Source organism: Manacus candei, unplaced genomic scaffold, assembly GCF_025592945.1.
Source record: "Manacus candei isolate 608988 ecotype Guabito, Panama unplaced genomic scaffold, ASM2559294v1 h1tg000016l, whole genome shotgun sequence".
NCBI classification, from domain to species: domain Eukaryota; kingdom Metazoa; phylum Chordata; class Aves; order Passeriformes; family Pipridae; genus Manacus; species Manacus candei.
In genome coordinates this window covers 7,668,916-7,689,041 of record NW_026138064.1, presented here as the reverse complement: position 1 = coordinate 7,689,041, position 20,126 = coordinate 7,668,916, and the positions used below count along the sequence as shown (strand labels likewise).

Here is a 20,126-nt window from a genome sequence, read left to right as displayed (position 1 = left end):
TGGTGTTGTTTTATGACATTATGGGCAAGCCAAGGAAATACAATATGGGAGAGAATTTGGTTTGGGGCTTTTTTCAAGCTATACTTGGAGGTCATTAGATACCAATGCTTTGTTTTACAAATAAAATACTGTATCAAATTGAAATCAGAAGGATGGCTTGGACCAGATCAGTATTATTAAAAAATAATTATCTGGATGACATGATAACAAGTTAGCTTTCTTAAATCTGGAGTGACACTAAGCTAAGGAAAATTGGCGACATGTTGGGGGATAAGAGTCACAATTGGTGCTGACAGATGAAGATATTGCTTGAAAAAAATCAGGTGAGATAAAGTGGGAATATGTAGAGAATAGCGCATTTGGTGACAGAAATATAGGATGAGTGATTGAAGAAAATCTGAAATTTGTGGTGGGTCTCAAGTTAAATTTAAATTAGCAGAACCGTGCTATTGTAGTACAGGACTTAGGCTTTCAACTTTTTATCAGCTTTTCAGTGTATGTTTTAAACTGGTGTCTAGTTTGGTGTGCCGTCATCCATCAGGCTTGTGGACCATTTAGAGAAGGACAAGAACAACTCACTAAAGATGATTAGAGATGCAGAAAATGGGGTTCTTTACTCAAATGAAGGCAGAACATCTGATGATAGGTTTTAAATATGTAAGGACTACTTTTCTTATCCACTGTGATGGCAGAAAACAGACTATTAACTCCTTTTCTGAAGTAACAATCTGAATTGTAGCTGAGCAATTTTAAATTAGGAAACTTTCAGGAGAGAACAGTAAAGCACTAAGACAGAGCACAAATGGATGCTGTGACATTCTTAAAAAAACAACTTAGACACCCTTCCATGAGGGATGACAGAGGTATTTTTTTTCATATCATTGAGTACAGGGTTGGATAATTTTCCTTTGCAGTCCTCTCCATGGTTTCATTATGTGCTGTATTTCCGTGGGGTGACATTTTAATGACATAAGGCTCATTCAGTTGACTTATATGATTCTGAAAATGGAGTTCTGCACTACTCTTCTTTAGATTTAAAATGCAAGTAAAACTTCCTTGCTTTTCCTTCATCCTTTCATTCAGTTTCCCAGAAGAGACTCCTACCACCTTCTTTCCTTCCAATCTATTATGTCTCATTTTTCTTGTCCTGAAGCTTCTCTGACTTTATTTCCCCTTGATCCGTAACAGCAGCTGCACCCTGGTTTTCCACTATGCCATGCTGGGAGAATAGATAATATCTGAGGTTGTAGGAATAATTTTTGTCAAGAGTAGTTGGAAGCGATAATGTGTTCCTTATGCAGAGGTTAATAATTTCTCTACTTTAAAAATGCTGGCGTGACATGGCCAGTGCTGCATTTCTCTGTTCTCTCCTTTCTTATCCAGGCTAATTTCTCCCTGCAAATGTGGCCACTTCGTTTAGTTCTGCAGCACTTCTCTTGTTTTGTGTTGGGGGTTTTTTTGAGTCTGATATATTTTCTACTTTGGGGCGACTTAATTGCCTTTTTTCCTCTGTTTAAGAGTTATCTGCAGAGTTTTACAGTCTGTCTCTTGTGTTTGCAGGATAATCAAGCAAATGTGCAAGATCCCATATAGTGCCACATAGACTTCAAGTATACAGAACTCAGTGGTTACGGAATAAATACCTCCTTGTGGGACTGTGGTCTGGTTTGGTGACCTTTATTTTCCCATTTGCTTTCAACTTCATGCTTACACTTTGCTTTCATTCCCTTATATTTGAGGGCAAAAATAGAAAAAAAGTCCTGTAAAACTAGCAGATGTCAATCAGTGCTCTTATGTCTTCTCAAGTTTTCATGTAGCATGAAAAAACATGTAGCATCAGTTCCCTTCCTGTTCACAATGAGATGTTAAAACTAAAGCCTCAGTGTGAATTTTCAAATCCCAGTATAAACAGTATTGCTGCTCAGCATTTTAACAAGTGTGTCCAGATGTGCCTGTTCTGCATCCTGTCCTGCATCATGTTATTCATGTCTCGCCAAAGACATCCGCTTAGTTGAAAATGGCTCGTTTACTGCTTTTCCCTTGTGCTGACAATATAGTTGATGCACAGAAAATCATGACTAGGCTTCGCAAACGAGGATTTGAGAAAGGCTCTATCCACATTTGTTACAGGCACGCTGATGGCTAATAAGGCCAATACAAGATAGACATGTCCGATTGCAAAAGGCACAGCAGAAAGACTCCTTAGGTGGTATATTCTGCAAGACACGGTTCTTTCTGCGTTGTTTTCTCTCCTCGAGAGTGATCCTGCGTGCTTTCTCAAAGGAAGCAGCAGCGTTACAGGTGGTGTGTCTCCAGACCTCCCGATTGGAGGCCAGAGTAGACCAGTTATGTTGATCAATATGGCCAAGGCTGAGATGCTGTTTCAGGGAGTCCTTGTATCTTTTCTTTGGGGCTCCTCTCTTGCGGCAGCCAGTGGCAAGTTCACCATAAAGCAAGATCTTAGGGAGGCGGTGGTCCTTCATCCTGGAGATGTGCCCTGCCCAGCACAGCTGTGTTCTCAGTAACATGGCTTCAATGCTTGTGGGTGCTGCTTGTTCTAGAACAGATGTATTGGTCACATAATCTGATCAGTGGATTCTAAGGATTGTATGGAGACAGCGTTGATGGAAGCATTCTAGGAGACACAGGTGGTGGCGGTAGATGACCCATGACTCGGAACCATATAAAAGAGTAGACAGCACTATGGCTCTGTAAACACTGATTTTTGTACTTTTCTTCAAGTGTTTATTACGCCAAGCTCTTTTATGGAGTTTTCCGAAAGCACTATAAGCTAACCTGTTGTCTATCTCTCCATCAATCTTACTGTCCGAGGAGATGAGGCTGCCTAGGTAATTAAACTACTGGACTGATTTGAGCTCTGATTGGCCAATGGTGATATGGGGATGAAGGAAGACTTCCTGAGGTGCCGGTTGATAGAGAACTTCTGTCTTCTTTAAGCTGACTTCCAGCCCAAAGAGCTCAGCAACGTCTGCAAAGCAGGATGTTAAACGCTGCAGAGCTGCTTCTGTGTGAGCGACAAGGGCGGCGTCATCAGCATAGAGCAGCTCCCGGACAAGATGGTTTAAGGTCTTGGTGTGGGCCTTCAGTCGCCTTAGGTTGAATAGGCTTCCATCAGTACAATATCGAATGTAGATACTGTCCTGATCGTCGAGGTCTGCCGTGGCCCTTTGGAGCATCATGCTGAAAAAGATTGTGAATAGGGTTGGAGTGAGAACACAGCCTTGTTTCACACCACTGGATATTTGAAAGGGCTCAGAAAGTGCATTGCCATATCTGACTTGGCCGTGCTGATCCTCATGGAGTGAGATGATCATTTTGAGGAACTTTGGAGGACATCCTAAACATTCCAAAATCTGCCATAGACCTTTTCTGCTCACAGTATTGAAAGCCTTGGTGAGATCAACAAAGGTTACATAGAGACCTTTGTTCTGTTCCCTACACTTCCCTTGCAGTTGTCTGAGAACAAATACCATGTCTGTGGTGCTCCTGTTGGCTCTGAAACCACATTGGCTTTCAGGTAGAATTCCTTCTGCAATAGCAGGTATTAATCTGTTCAAAAGTATTCTTGCCAGGATTTTGCCAGCAATGGAGAGCAGAGTAATGCCACGGTAATTTGAACAGTCTGATTTAATTCCTTTCTTCTTATACAAAGTGATGATGACTGCATCATGAAGGTCTGATGGTAGTTTGCCGAGTTGCCAACAGCGCACCACAAACACGTGAAATTTGGTATGGGGTGCAAGGCCCCCATGTTTCCAGACTTCAGGTGAAATTCCATCAACCCCAGCTGCCCTGCCAATTTTCACCTGCTGTATGGCCTTGAGGGTTTCTCCCAAAGTGGGGGCAATATCCAATTCATTCTTCACCAGTTGTTGTGGGATGGACTGAATTGTTGAGTCTTGAACTACACGGCTAGTACTGAAGAGAATCTGAAAGTGTTCAGACCAACGATTCAAAATGGAGGTTTTATTTGTCAGAAGCGTTTGACCATCTGTGCTGAGTAGGGGACTTTGGACTTGTTACGCAGGCCCATACGCTGTTTTCAAGGCCTCATAGAATCCTCTGTGATCACCTGTATCTGCGCATAATTGAGTTCTTCAGCTAGATCAATCCACCACTTGTTCTGGATGTCACGGAGTTTCTGTTGGAACTTGCTGCATGCAAGACAAAAGGCTGTTTTTCTTACGTGACAGGAAGGCTGAGCAAGATGTGCTTGGTGAGCAGTTCTCTTCTTCCTCAACAATTCCTGGATCTTTTGGTTGTTTTCATCAAACCAGTCCTTGTTCTTGAAGGAGAACCCTAAGGATTCTTCAGAGGACTGCTGGAAGCTGTTTTTAATATGGTGCCAAATTGTTTCAGGAGAGGAATCTGTGGAATCTATGGAATGGTTTTCGAGCCTAGTTTGAAGGTTTGCCTGGAATCTGTCTCTCACTGTGGCTGATTGGAGATTGTTAACTTGGAGTCTCCTCCTTGGGACACCGCCCCTTTTTGGTTTGAACTTAAGATTGAAGTTAAGTTTGCAGCGCACAAGTCGGTGCTCTGTTTGGCATTCTGTGCTGGGCATCACGTGGGTGTGATGGACATAGCGGACATCTCTCCACTGCACCAAGACATAATCAATGAGGTGCCAATGCTTAGATCTAGGATGCATTCAAGTTGTCTTCAGACTATTTTTCTATTGAAAGATAGTATTAGCGATGGTGAGCTGTTGCTCTGCACAGAATTCTAGCAGAAGGCGACCATTATCGTTGCAGTTTCCAACACCATGCTTGCCTCCTTTCCAGGCTTCAAAATTCTTACCTACTCTGGCGTTGAAATCACCAAGGATAATGATCTTATCACCTGCAGGCACCTTTTGGGTAAGGCGGCTCAGGTCAGTGTAAAATGTATCTTTTTCAGCAGGGTCAGCTTGCAGAGTTGGGGCATATATACTAAAGAGGACAACGTGTCGCTTGTTGTGGAGTGGAAGGCATAGGGAGATAATGGGGTCAGAGTGACCTGTGGGCAGATTTTCGAGTTTAGGAACAAGAGAGTTTTTGCTCATCAAGCCGACTCCTGAGAGATGCCTTTCGGTTCTGGGCTTACCTGACTAAAAGAGTGTGTAACTTGCGCCATGTTCTCTGAGGCTGCCTTCTTTGTGAAGGCGAACTTCACTGAGAGCAGCAACGTCGATGTTGAGATGTGACAGTTCATGGGCAACTAGGGCAGAACAATGCTCAGGACGACCACTATCCACAGAATCGAGCATGGTTCTGGTATTCCAACATGCTAGATTTAATTTAAGTACACCTTTGGAGGCAGGTGCATGCCTTTGTCTTTTGATCTTTGTGCGACCGCATTGGAAGAAGATGCCTGTTGGCCTGCGGTTAACCAACCGGGTGAAGGTGGAGATAAGCTTCGGTTAGGCCACCTTTTCTAGGCCCCTCTCTGAGTGGAGCAAGCAGTGCTGTCCTTGAAAAGGCTGCTTGGTCGTTCAGGGTGCTGCCCCAAGAGACTGCCATCTCCGGTCAGTCTCAAATGACCAATATCCTGAACCGCCTGCATGCAGGGTTGGGTCTGCGGCTCCCAGTGCACCTTTCACCTGCCGTTCCGACCCTCGCCCATCACTACAGGGCTTTGTGAATGTGGGTAAAGCCTTCAAGCCTGCGCAATGGATTTTTTAGGTGAGATGCAGTATGCGCGGAACTGAACCCACCCTTTAATCCTAAGGTTCATCTGCCAGGGCCGAGCGAGCTTGGGCGGTGGCAGCGAGGTCCTCAGGACATCAGTTTAATTAGAGTGACCTTCTCTTAGATGGTCCCTTACAGGGCTAAGCGAGCTCCATCTGCCTGGGTTTGGGAATTAGAGTTGTCCTTCTCCTAGGATGATTGCCAGAGGGCTAGTGAGCCCATCCTGCCCATGGACATATTATATCTGACCCTTTGGTTTTGACCTGTCTGGCGTGGGAGACCTGCCGACGGCATGTGCCATCACCAGCATAGCTCACAACCTCATAGGTATAGACAGGCTTCCTCCCCGCTGAGACCCCATGGCCCATCAGACCCCTTCCCTCACCCCCAAATTGGACTGGCAAACCTCTGTGCGCTCCGAAGATCCTCCTCTCTTCTCCCCTCCTCCGGGGTAGCCTGCTATGACCCCCCCCCTCCCTCCCCCTTTTGTCCCTCCCCCCATTCTCCCCCTCCCTCCCTCCCCCCCTTCCCCAAATTGGACTGGCAAACCTCTGTGCACTCCGAAGATCCTCCCCTCTTCTCCCCTCCTCTGGGACGGCCTGCCAGACCCCCCTCATACCAGGGACCTAAATTAAACACTCTCCTACTAAGGATAAAAGTGATCTATCTGGAGTGATTTCAGTCCATATTTTAGATCAGCAACTTCTTATTGCCTCTGAGCACTCCATTAGACAGGCAGTCCTTTTTTAGGTTAGTCCTTTTTAAATTAATGCATCTTTAATTTTGATTTCTCTCTTCAGAGAGACTGAAAGTTGCATAGGCAAAGATTCAATGGTTCCTGGCAAAATACTGGTACTTTTTAATAGCCAAAAATTTAAATACTTTTAAGTAAAATATACAGTTTCTCTTGGTATTGGAACCATCCTTACCAGGTTTCCTTAATAAATTTGGTAGAACATTAGATAGGAAAAATCCAGGAAAGTTAATCCACTGGTTCTGTTCAGCCTCAGAGCCAACACTTTGCAGATACTGTGCAGCATCGTTATGCTTACCTAGGCAGTTGCTTGTGCTTTACCAAAGCAATAATCAGAACAAGGTAAAAGTGAGTACAGCAGGGAATATGGAATAAATTTTAGTTTTGATCTTTCATTTATATAAAAAAACCCAACGAAGTATCAACCAGCCACTCTTTGTCATTTCAGGTTGCATGGTGTGCTCCAAGAAAATGAAGTCTGTTTTCAGTAGTGTTTGTAGTCCTCAATTACTCGAGTAGTTTCAATTTTATTGGGTTTTGAAATTCATTGCATCTTTTTTTGTGCTGCTGTATGTTGCTTCAGGCAATGTCCTCAGGCTGCAGATACTACAAATGATAGCCAGTTTGTATTTGTGTAATAGGAGAGAAAACTTCCACCTTTAGACTGTCAGGAATCAGATGTAGATTTGGACATGTCTTTGTGGGTTGTATTGAGATGGAGGCTTACAGTTGTCATGACCAGGGGCAGTGTAATGTGTGCCACCGGTGCCACAGCCTCCTGCCACCCTAGTGTGGAAGGAGAGTTCTTCTGGGGCCTGGGCAGCAAACATGTGTCCTGGAATGCCCTGGCAGAATCACTCTGCACTGCTTCTCCTGAAACTTATTTCAAGATTAACACACAGGGTCCCTCAATCTGTGCTGCTCTGTCTGATCTGTGACAAGAGAACGCATGAAGACATTGCTTAGTTTTATTTGTCATTACCTGTGTAAAAACCTGAATGCACTGTCTTATTTTCCCTTGCAATATCCTTGTGAGATTGTATTTGTATTGTTGCTTTAATTTTTAAAAACCGAGAACTGAGCCGTGAAGATTATTTATTCATTGATCAGATTCAAAGCTAAGAGCAAAACTCTGACCAAAAAATTAACTGCGAGTGATAATACCTTATATTTGACTTATGTAACGTAAACTATAATAAAGTTATTTCTTGTGATAAGTAGGGATTTGGTTGCTTTAGTTTTGTTTTTGTGCGGCTTGTTTGTTGGTTTTTTCTAAAATACATGGTCATAATGTAAATTTTATTGTTATGCTCCAGTTTTACTGTAAGCAACTCTAACAAGGATTTTGTTTCAGCAGCTCTGGAATTTTTGCATGGAAGAGACCTCCACCCAATTTATAACATCTTTCTGTAGAATAGATGGACCTTGATTATGATAATATATGACTTCAGTGAAACTGTTCGTGCAAGGACTCCAGATATTTCACTATATCATGTTTTCATAGAAACCTTCTGAATGATGCTCTGATATTAGTAATGAAATAATGATACTACTAAATATGCTAATAATTCATGTAATATTGACATTTCCTTCACCTTCCTCCTACAGAAAGATTTTGTACAACATAAAAATAAGAAATATGTTTTTAAGATTCTTAAAAGAAGCCATAACACAGAAACATAATCATATTATTTGCGATATAAATTGGTGCGGTGGTGTTATTCAATCTAATTCAAAAAGTAGTTCAGAAAAGGCTGGCAGGAAAGAAACAGTGATGTGTGGGAGTGGCAAACTAGTGGTAACTTTTAAAAATTTTTCAAATCAGAGAGAATAGGGCACCAAGAAGATTTTGATAGTGTAGAGCTGCTGTTGTTTCAGACCTGACTGAATTGGTTTGCTCACATTTTATTTACAATTTGATTAGTTGTAATTTGATAAGTAGTATCTGTCATCATTCATTTGTTGGAGAAGTTGTTTCAAGATTCCTTCTTTCCCCATGCCTCTTCCCCTCTAAAGTGAGCTAGGGCTAGCTGGGAGAGGAATAAGAGGAAAAGAGTGTGAAAGAAGGTCTTTTGGATCTCCCTTTTTTGGTGGCTCGGTCTCTCTGAATAGCAGCAGAATGAAGCAATCTATCAACTTTGTCTCCTTCTGTTTATGATAACTGAGCATCTGGGAAGGGCAGAAGATATCTGTATAGTCAGGGAGATTCCTTGATCTGGGTTTATGGTTGCAGAGCTCTGTTTGCCTAAGAACAGCAATGAGGTTTTTAGTGGTTTACATTTTGAATAAAAAGACAGTATAACTATCTTTTCCAGGAGTTGATTTAGTCTCTGATGAAGCAACTGAGGAGTTTCACTGAACTACAGACCTGCCACTGTTAAAGAATGTCAGGTGTTAGACTGTCTATTAGTCAGTCCACTTACCTTCATATCCAATTAAAACCTTCTTTCCTTTTCCATGACTAGACTCGTTAATTGTTATTCACCTTGTTATTTAGTTATCAACTTCTAATTCATGATTATATTTTTACCAACTGTTACTTTCAAAGTACTTTATTGTACCTCAGCTTTGAAAAAGAAAAAAGGCAAAGTGATGAGGAATAAACCCCTCAGAATATTTTCTGATGAGACCAGTGTTACACCCCAAATTAAGTCTAAGGTATGTTCTTGAGGTTCTTGTCTATATTGTCTTCACATAAAATAAAAACTGGCATTGGTCATAGCGTTGCTGACTTGGTTTTGGTTTTTTTTTTTTTTTGCTAGGGTAGTATGTTTATGTTTATTTGCATGTATCTCTCCTAAAAGCACACTGTCTAAATTTGTCAGTGTGTCGTATGCTGAAAGAATCTTCCATGTTGATTTGGTTTCAGCTGTATTTTGGCCACTTGCATTCAGTGCAAGAATATTTTTCAGAATACTGTCTTTATCCCCCTTTTGTGGGTTTCATTAAACAATTGGACCAAGTAAGGTCTGTTTGAAAGAAAGGCTTGGCAATAGTTAATTGACACAGTATTTCTTTTTTCTGCTACGTTCTCTGTTTGTTTTTTTTTTTATGTTTTGCATCTTTAGCTTACTGCTGTTCAGTGGCAAAAGAAATTTTCTTGTCCTATCCTGAGTAAAATGGAAATTTAAGTAACCATTGATCTAGTCAGATGATAATGACTCAAATTCTTATTATGTCAGGTTTTCAGAAGATACTGTGAAGATCAACAGCAGGATTCAGCTCTCCTGTGTGTCTGTCTCTGATAGTAGAAATGTTAATAATGTCATGAAAATAGAGGTTAAACATTTAAAGAAAAATGTTCCCTTCTTTTCCATAGCCCTTCTGTATTGTAATTTATTGCCAACCTCAAAGTTTTGTTGTTGGATTAGCATTAAAAAAAAAAAATTGTCTTATTGGTTTTAAATGTCTGTGCATCAATGCATATCCTGATAAGAGAGAGTTAGTATTCCTTTTCTTCTAAACTAATTGTTGGGGTTTTTTTGTCTTCTCTGTTCCCACTTTTCCAATTTCCCCACCCCCATTTTCCCTCTAAAATATCTTTAGGAATGACTTGCTGATGGTGTGCCGCCAGCTGAATATGGAAGCGTCTGTTGCGGAGATCATGCACCAGCTGGGAGCAGATGAAAATGGAAAAGTTTCCTTCCAGGATTTTAGTCAATGCCGCATGGAACTGGTACGAGAAATCAAGAAGGAGGAAGTGGAGCTTTCTGTGAAATCAGATGACTCTTGTAAAAAGAAGAAGTTAAGGGGTAGAATAGCTTCCTGGCCAACTAGCAGCAATAACAGTTTAGGTAGGTATGACTTTTAAATGTCCTGTTTGTGAAATTTAACAAAAGATAAACTCCAGAGGGGTTTTTACCAATTTTACTGCATCAAGGTTGCCTCTAAAGGGCTTTGTGAATATGCCTTGACATAATTTCATCATATGCTAGAGTGGTGTTATAACTGGTGCAGTCTTGTCATCAGTATGTAGACTAGAATGTTTGCAGAGCATCCTATTCTAAAAATGCTAATTGCACAAGAGAAGAGACTTCCTTGAAAGGACAAGAGCTGCAGAGCACAGCTGGTAACTGAATATCCACTGAGCTCTCTGTTGTCAGTAAGGCCCAGACAGGTACATAGGGTAAAACTATGAAAAATGAGGACAGAAATAATCTTAGTCTCTTGTCTTCCAGATGTAATACACTGTAGGAATGGATGTGTCTTGGATGCTTTAAAAATTGTTCCACTTAGTTGGAGATCTAAATGCTGGAAGAGCCTTATGATTTAGAAGATAAAAAATTCTCCTTTCCTTTTGTCCTCCCTTAATCCAGTTAAAAAAAACCAAAAACAAATAAAGAACCCCCTCAAACAAAACAAACAAACCCCACAAACAAACAAACACCCCCAAACAAACAAACAAAAACCCCCGAATGCTATTCCATCTACAGGAACATGGGATGTAGGAAGGGACTGTCTGTGTCATTGAGTCCAGTCCTTGATAGCACTGTGGTCAGTCCACATTAGATCAGAAATGTTAACACCTACAGAATGCTTCCTTTCACACTGTAACAAATGCAAGAGACTGGAGGACACAGTTTCTGTGGTCAATAATCCCAAAATATGAAGTATTGTGGAAGAAACTGGGGATGCTGTCAGTTCTCTAGTTCCCTACAGCAGCTGCATACTAGCTAAACATGACTACTGGCTAATGATCTAGATGTGGAACTGACCTATATCCATGCTTCAGAAGAAGGCCATCAACCTCTGATTGTGTTTAGTTAGAGCTGCATCTCCTCAACCTTTTGTTTAGACCATGTGAGCCTAGATTTTTTAAAATACTTTTTTAGTGAGAAAACTTTCATTAGTCGTCCCAATAGTTTTTCTTTGCATGTGTTCTAAATTATGTTTGGAATATTTTTTACTGTCAGATATACTTCTTACATCTTCTGGAGAGTTTGCTTATATTTATTCTAGCTCCTCATGTAACTGATCTGATGGGTTCTCTCTGACCAGGTTCTTCTAGATAGTCCAGATGTGGAAGATACAATGTTTAACAGCAGATTTATTTATTTATTTGGAGATAGTTGATGTTACATGGGATTTCTGACTTAGCAACATGATACAAAACACACTGAAAACACAATAAAAATACAGGTTGCACATAGCAGAAGACAGTGATTGCAATGCACAGTTCAATCACAATGTCAGTGTGGTTCCCAGTGTCTCTCTGATATGATCACCATCACTACACAACATCCCTGGCCTTGCCAGGAAGATGTATATGAATTGAAGCTGACTCAATCCCGTTGCTCTCTTTGAAAATCTTTTGTTAGTTGATTATGTTTTCATAGTCTTTACTTTGGGCTGAGCCATGTATACATATAGCCCACATTGGCCTGGCTAACCCAGGGAGACATTCACACTCTTAATGAACTTGGGGAGAAACACACTAGCAGTTGATTCTCTCAGCTGTTGAGAGCTGTTTATCTAAAGCAAAACCCACTCTCAGATCCTCTTGGTGTTGAGATCAAGTCATCTTTGCAACAGCTGTGATCAGTCCCAGCCTGCAATCTTCTCTGAGCTTCCTGGGCCCAGCACCCTGGCCCTGCTCCTCTGACCCCTCTTCCATGACTGATCAGTCACACCTGTCTTTATTTGGTTAGCAGTCAGTCTTGTGGAAAATAAAACTGGGCATGTGTTGATTTGGGTTTTTTTGGGGGTGGTGGGATGGACTATTTATTTACTTTGGGGAGGTGGGTCTTCTAGTAACTGCAGGTTTTTGACTGGTCATCTCAGGCATTCAAATTTTCCTTGGTTACTTTGTGTCCTTAGTGAACTCCCTATCTTGATTTTTAGATGAACTGTGCTACTTCCTCACCATCTCATGCTCCTTGGCATTTCACTTTGGCTTCTCACCATAGCAAATCTGTTTCATATCTCTGCTTATTTTCCAATTTATCTTTTATGGTTTCATGGTTATTTTGTCATAGGAGTATTCTGTTGTTAACATTTCCTCCGTTTATCTTTCTTCCATCTATATTCTTGAATTGATGACAATTAACTCTGTAGTTTCTACACCCATGTCTCCATCAGTGTCTGTACTGAAATCTTCATAACCCTTGTGCTCAATTGCATTTCCTGTGAATCTCTTTCCAGAGCTGTGTCAGACAATAGTTCATAGCCAAGATTGTGCCTAATATATATATATATATAAATAAAATTTTTTTTAGATTGGATTAAGGATATTGTGTGTTCCCTGGATCACACAGTTATCTCCTGCCTCTCTTGCCTGTTTTTAAAATGATGCCACACTTGTATATTTCAAAACAGAGAAGTTTTTCTGCCCTCAGACGGCTATACTAAGATATACAAATTTCCCTGCTTGCTGACCGGATTTCTGGTAACTTGGGTTTTAAAATCTCCTTTCTTAGACAAATCAGCCTTATAATTATGGTTTGTAGTAATCAAGCGTGAAAGACAGCTCCTAAGCTTTATCAGAGAAAAGTCTACATTACAGTGTCAAAATGTGTCTCACCAAGAAATCTTATTAATTGCTGCCCAAAAGTATTCATAGATGAACATTTAAATTTATTAATGCATAGAATTCAGCCCCTATTTTTTTCCTATTTTCTAGTTTTTTCCAATTTCTTTTAGTTGTATGAGAGTAATTTAATGCATTTTTAAGGTTAGCGAGTGAATTCATTTTTCTTTTTCCTTTTTTTTTCCACAACAGTTAAGTCCAGAAGACCTTTGAATTACCTACCTCGATATATTTTGCTCTGTGCTGATCAAGCCTGACTACCTTACTGCACTGTACTTCTAGATCCTAGAGGGAATTTATGGGTTTTGTCCTTGTCTTGCCTCGACTCTTGCAGATTCTGTAAGACTTTTTAGTAATTAGAGAACAAAGGAAAGTGCTCCCCCCAGAAAATGAATGAGAGGAAATAGTAATGAGTGTTTAGAATGCAACTGCATTTTATTTGGTTGTAAAAGAAAACCATTGTGGCAGCACAATGGCAGTTCAAAATATTCTACAGATAATTTTTTCAAAGAGGCAAGAAAACACCACTGTAATAGATTTCTATTATCATCTCTATAGTATGAACATAATGACAGCTGAGAAATTATACTTGCAGTCAAGCTTCAATTAGGATTTGTATATGTTTCCATGCCTTTCATGTATTTGAGGGGTCATCTATGTACTCATTAGTGATCAAAGAGTTAATTGTGTTATATTGACTGTTTGCTATTGCTTTCTAAGCATTGCTTTAAGACAGGAGGCATGTACATCATGTACAATTAACTTGATAGATGTTCTTTTTTGGTGTTATCTTTTTTTCCCCCCCAGGTCAAAGAACACTGTTTTTAGTAAACTTTATTTTCCAAGATAGTTTACAGGGCTTTTTTTCAAGACTAATTTCTACATAATATGTCAGCTGCTGATAACCCTTGATGTACCAATGTGGAGTGCATAAATGACAAAATTTCAAGACTGTTACTGAGTAGCAGGAGTCCTGATGATCTGAAGCAAAGGAATCCAGCCATGACATACATGTTCTTACACTGTGAGTTTGTATGTAATTGTGGAAAGATTACCAGTCAGGCAGCATTTCTTGCTGCCTTTTCTTGTAGCTGTTCACAATTTCTTAACAAAAAGTGCAAAAACTTCTATCTAAATAAAGTATTATCTTTGCTGCCTATAGTTTTTGCATTTCATTTAAAGAATATAACTGTGAAAAAAGGTCTTAAGAAGTAATTGTGTCTACTTGACTATTGAACTTCATCTTTTTTATCATTGATAAGATTATTCTAATAATTTTGCGCAAATTTGCCCAACAAATCTTCCTGTGTTTCCGGGTGGGATGCAGAATTAAGGAAATTCGTTGGCCATTTTGATCAAGATACAGTACTCAGGTTTAATAACACTCAGTCATATATGTGCTCAGTAAGCTAAACCATATTCTAGATAAACAGTTACGAATCCAGGAGTCCATTAGCAATTTTTGACGGTAGGTTGGTACTTAGTAATTAATTCATAGCCAATTCCCCTTTCTTTACTGAAAATAAGTCTCTTAAAATTTTATATGATCATTTATTTGTGTAGTGGATCAAGCATGAGAATTAATCAAAGGAATGATAGGAATCCAGCCTCAAATTAAGCTTGTGTGTAAACATGAGAGGCAGACCACTGGGGCTGAAAAATCATTACTTTTGTGTTACATAATCATGTTTGATCTTATTGCAAATAAATTGCTTTCAAGAAACTGAGGCAGTGATTATGTTTATTTATACTATGTTTAATTAAAGACTACAGAACTCATATGGACTCAAAGGCATGATGCAGATTTTGAGATTTATGAGCAAAGTTTTACCCTTAGATATGTTTGACTAGAAAAGCTGTGAATATCTGCTGGGCCAAATTTAACTACATACAAAACTTCCGTTAACTGAAAGTGGTTTATTACTTCTGAATATTCTTTTGATACCACCGTCTTTGTGAAAAGCAGCAGAATATAGGTAATTTTTTTTTTTTAAGAAACGTAGAGTGTTAAGTTTTATGAGCATTATGAGAAATGAACCTGAATTTCCAGGGATTTGTAATTGACAGCTGATGAATCTTACTAAAATCGCAATGTACTGTATATGTTAAACACTAATGAATCTACAAGGGATAGAAGTCATCTCTGCAGGGGTCTCTGGTGGCTAATAGGGCAACAAACTTGGTTGGAGCTTTCTCATGGTGTGAATATTTGTAAAATGTAAGAACACTTAATCTGTATTAGACCAGAGTTTATTTTGAAGTGGTATTCTATCTCCTAGCATGGTGAAAAGCAAATGGTTAGAGAAGATAGTAGGAACTGAGTGATCATGTAATGATGCTTGTGGAGAGAGCAGGATTGTGTGAGCAACTTATCCTGCATTTCTGTAGGCCTTGCCTTGACCTGGCCGGGCACAGACAGTGAAAAGTGCTCAGTCATCATGGCTTCTGGTTCTGAGGCTGAAACAAAGAGAGATCTGTGCCAAAATTAAGGAGGAGTCCCAAGAGGTAAAAATCTTCACCTCACGTGGACACCTGCAATAATCCAATTAGAAGTGCGTTAGTAGAGCATGTTTAGACCGTGGACACTATCATGTAACCAATAATGTAAAAGTGATCACACACCGGGGTGTAGAAAAAGTATAAAAAGGGCAGCTTAAATAAATAAAGCGGACATTTTGCAGATCAAATTGGTCGTGTGCAATCTGTCTCTGAACCCCTCTGTTGACAGATGCTTCCATATTAAATTTCAGTCCAGGAACTTTGAACTAGAGATAGTTGCACTTGCTCACATATGCATGGCCTCCCTTCCTCTACTACTGTCTTACAGAACTGAGACTGTGCTGAGTCTGCACGAACGTGTGAAAGTCTTTACCATTCTTCATGTCCTGCAGCTGGGAATAGCACAGCTTCCCTTTTTGTTGTATAGGAAACAAACTCTTTTTGCTTTGCAGAAGTTTCCTGATCACCTCCTTCCACGTATGTGCGTGTTTTTTTCTCTTTTCTCTTTTTTCGATCTAGTGTGTCTAGTCAAGGTTGAGCATTGCGTTGCATTATCATTCTCAGCAGGAGCACTAACAGAGTCTGTCATCTCTCTGCCTTCCGTAGAAATTACAGGAATTTAGTCTATTCGACACTTTGACACCACTACCAAATGTCCTTGAAATTACCAAATAGCTTAAAACATTGGGAGGGAAGGGGGAAGACAGACAGTCCAGTGGGCAGAGCATGCCTACAGGGAAAATGCAGGAAGCTGCCCTTGATAGCTGCTGCTACCAAGAGTCAATAGAATTGTTAGCCCAGATTTTGGCTTTAGACCACACAGCTCTATAGAGCGCCGCAGCTCAGGCTTGTTTCTGTTCATGCTTCTTAGTCAGCTCCAGTGGTGAAAGACACAGAGCTATGGTTTGTGTTTGCTATATGGTGCGGAGCTGGATTACAGCATCAGTTCCTCAGTTAAGTCTCAGCTTATGATTTCTACATGAATTCTGATAAAGTTGAGAAACCAAAAGGCTGTAGCTGGGATTTCATAGAGGATATGCTTTGTTTGGCTTGAGATGAGCACTGTCATACATCCTAGGCTTTAGCTTTTGTACAACAAATGTTGTCTCTCAGTGCATTTTTGCTTAGCCTCTGCTGACTCTTGGGGATGTACTCTTCACCTGCCTGCTTCTAATATCACCAGTGTAGCTCTGACATACTATGGTTCATGAAACATCAGCAAAATGACAGTGACAGTCAACAGACTCAGAATGTTTTGTTTGTTTGCTTTGGTACATGTGTATTGAAGTCAGATCCAAACTGAGATTGTCTTAAGTGGATGATAACTAGGGAGGAAGCTGATTGTTCGCTTGCAAATTGCCAAAAAAAAGCCAACTTTTTTTCAAAAGTACAGTGTACTGTTTGTGCTTGAAAGGTATGTTAGAAAGTCATCCAGATTCTGTTTGACTTCAGGTTTTATGTGCTCTTTTTCCTGTTACCATATACACCCCTTTTTACTAGAGATTGTTAATTTTCAGGGGAAAAGGAAGGATGGTTTTTTTCCCTTACTATAAACTTCAAATGAAATATTAGATTGAGTTCCAGACTACAATGAAGTCATCAACCAGCAGTGTTCTGGCAAAATTTAGTTTGGTGCTGAAACAGCACTGGGTTCTAGGAGACCTTGGTTTCTAGACTGTTGAGAAGTCATTCTGAATAGAGGAAATGATTGTTATGTCTCAGCAATAACATTAAATCATTTCAGATTCAAAGACAGGTGTATAAAGGTGTCATGGATGGTGTGCTTTTATTTTGTTTTGTGTGTCATTATTTCCTATATGGCTAATGCCAGTTTGCTGGCAAGTACTGAAACCATGATATGCACAGGAAACACATATGCATTTCTACAGTAGTTGAAATAAATTTGAAGAACGTCTATTAATTAAAATTCTCCAAACATTTGTTATTATATACTATTTGGACTACTGTTTTTACAAACTCAGCTTCTTCCTCTACAAAGCTGGGTTGCATAACTGGGAAATCATAACAAAAGAAACTTTAATTAGATATATCACTGAATGTTTTACTTTCTTAAGACTTTATGAGTCAATGCTATAAACTCCGACTGATTGTCTATTTCATGGTTTTGTTCTTGGCAAGCTTATTCTTTTCTCTGTCCTAATTTTCCTGTAGGCATTAAATTTATTTTTCTCAAGATTTTACATAGTTTTTATACTTGGTAAAAATCTACTTTGAAAAATATATTATGGAGTGTAAAAAATTAAAACCCAAAAACCTAAAAACCACCGATATGTTAGCATTACTCTGGTAAGTAAAAGTGCTGGTTATGCTTCAGTCTGTTCTAATTTCTCTAAAGGTATGTTTAAGTACTTCTCAAATTTATGCTATAATTATACCCCATAGTGTCAGGCAGCACAATATTCCAGAATTCCTGAATCCTGAATGTACCAATGTTGAGAATACCTCAGTGAACCTGAAAGCCAGTTGAGCTTCTGTGATGATTTCAATGAACATACGAGTAGAAAATAGAAATGTTACAACTTGCAGTTCAGGGGCAGAGGGGAGATGAAGTGTGAGTTGACAGAATTCTTTTAGAGCAGAAATGATTGATGTGGTTCAGTCTTCCTCTTAGATCTAATTTTATAAAACAGATTTCTCCTATGAGTAAGTTGCCTTAGTCAGGGTGAGGTATAGCTATGGTTTACTTCTCTTGGAGCTTGTTATCGTCACTTCCAAACCTAACAAGAAAGGACTGAAATAACATAGCCTAACATTGTATCTTCTATGCAGTGTTCATCAAGCCAGATAAGGGTATGGTGGGAGGAAGAATACCTAGATACTGATCCCATAGAGATTCCTCATTTCACATTAGTGCTTCTCCCATAGCAATTATTTCCTTCTAGGTCACTGGACAAGTGTTGCAAAAAGTTCTGATGAAAACTTTCTCTAGGACTGAATACTGAGTTGAATTCCATTTTAAAAATATGCATCTGCAAACTCTTTTTTCCCGTCCAAATAAAGAAAAGCTGATTTATTCTGAATTCTCCTAGAAATTGTAATGGGTGTTTAACAGACAGCTTTCTGTATTTAATAAACATTCTCACCCACAGGTGCGTGTGAGGATCAGTTATTGTTACATCATCATCACTCTGTTGCTGTGCCATCATTCATATTGTTTTATTACCTGATGCAAAATAATAAACAGGCTTTAAAGCATGATTGCTGTTAAATGAGTTACTCTAGCTGTCAGGCTGCCAGCTAATAGCCATGTACAGTGAAGCCTTTGGTCTGATTCCTCTATGGGAGTGTTTTGGAGAAAACAATGAAAATAGTTGACATAAGCTCCAAATGTGATAATTTTCCCTTCTATAGTCAGGTTGGCTTAGTATAAAAGCAGATCCCTCTGTGGAGCATAACTTCTTTCCAGCTGTTTTGATTTATTGTACTTCATAGGTTGCTTGAGCAACCACAGCTCTCTTCAACTTCTGCCTTTTCTTTAAAGTGCATTTGGTATTTTTAATGTTTGCAGCAGCTTACAGGACTTGAATTGTCCAAATATCCAAGGATTTAGTCTCAATTCTTGTTTGCTTCCTGCCCCACCCCCATTTTTTTATAGATAGACCTACTGTTTGAGGCCTTACTCAGCTGACTAGCAAGTGCAAAATGGCCATTCTTTGTTCATTTTGTCCATTATCCCCTTCATTCAGTGCATTTATCTCCAAAACCATTATTACTGAAGTTAGTAGGAAGCTTTAGTTAGTAGTTAGTGCTTTTCACAAACCTCCCTGTTACCTTCCTTGAATAATAGAGTAAGCATTCAAAATTCCAACTCTTTTTGATAGGTTGTCACAATTTAGCTGTTGAATGAAAAATTAGCAAAGGAATGCTGAGAAACAGCCATTCTTCTGGTGAGATAATGCAAATAAGCTCAAGTAACTAAATGTCATGGATACCTTATGGAGAACAGAGATCAGACTGGATCTCTGCTAGGACTCTCCTCATTGAGTGGGATAAAGCTCTGTGACCTAGCTGGTTGTGCCCTAATGTTGTCAGGTGTCTTCATGTTTGCCATTCACAAGTCAGACTCATTTAAGTCTGCTCATTTGCTGCAGGGCTAATTTTACAGTACCTCACTTTTCCCGATATCCCAGACCTTTCAGCAGCTAGTACATCTTCAACACCCTACCTACCATCCTGGTGGTTTATCTTTTCTATTCTGTGAGCAGTGAAGAAATCACGTAATGCTTGGTACATCAGCATAGCCTGGTAAAGTTAACCTTTATCAAACAAAAGAAAAACCTGGCAGTGCGTGTAGTCTTGTATTTATGGTAGGCATATTTTTCTCTGTTGCAGAGTACAAGGCTTCTAGGCAGAAGGTTAACTGTTGGTAGACAAGATGAAATGCCATTTTCTTTCAGATCAGTATCATAGCGTGACACCAGTACTAGAACACAGACCTCTGCTGTTCCTGAGAGCTTTGCAGGTGGTAAAGGAAGATTAAGCTAGGAAGAAGTCTCTGTGCAGGTGGGCAAGGTACACTGTTCATAGTGACATTTGTCAAGGGAATTTATTGCAGTTGCTTTGGTACAGTTCACAAACTGAAATTTTATTTGTGATTATAGAATCTTTTATATGGCATCAAACTAAACTGTCATTT

At 39.6% G+C, this 20,126-nt stretch overlaps 1 protein-coding gene across 4 annotated transcripts in view; it reads left to right on the top strand.

The window, feature by feature from the left end:
• Positions 1–20,126, top strand: part of MCC (MCC regulator of WNT signaling pathway) — a 189,944-nt gene that overhangs the window by 10,455 nt on the left and 159,363 nt on the right. For 3 of the 4 annotated variants that reach the window (XM_051782580.1, XM_051782577.1, XM_051782579.1), the window contains exon 2: positions 9,991–10,238. In XM_051782580.1, coding sequence (XP_051638540.1) covers positions 9,991–10,238 — 248 coding nt within the window. Of the gene's footprint in view, positions 1–9,990; positions 10,239–20,126 lie in introns of those variants that run through there. The other variant, XM_051782581.1, reaches the window with a different exon arrangement.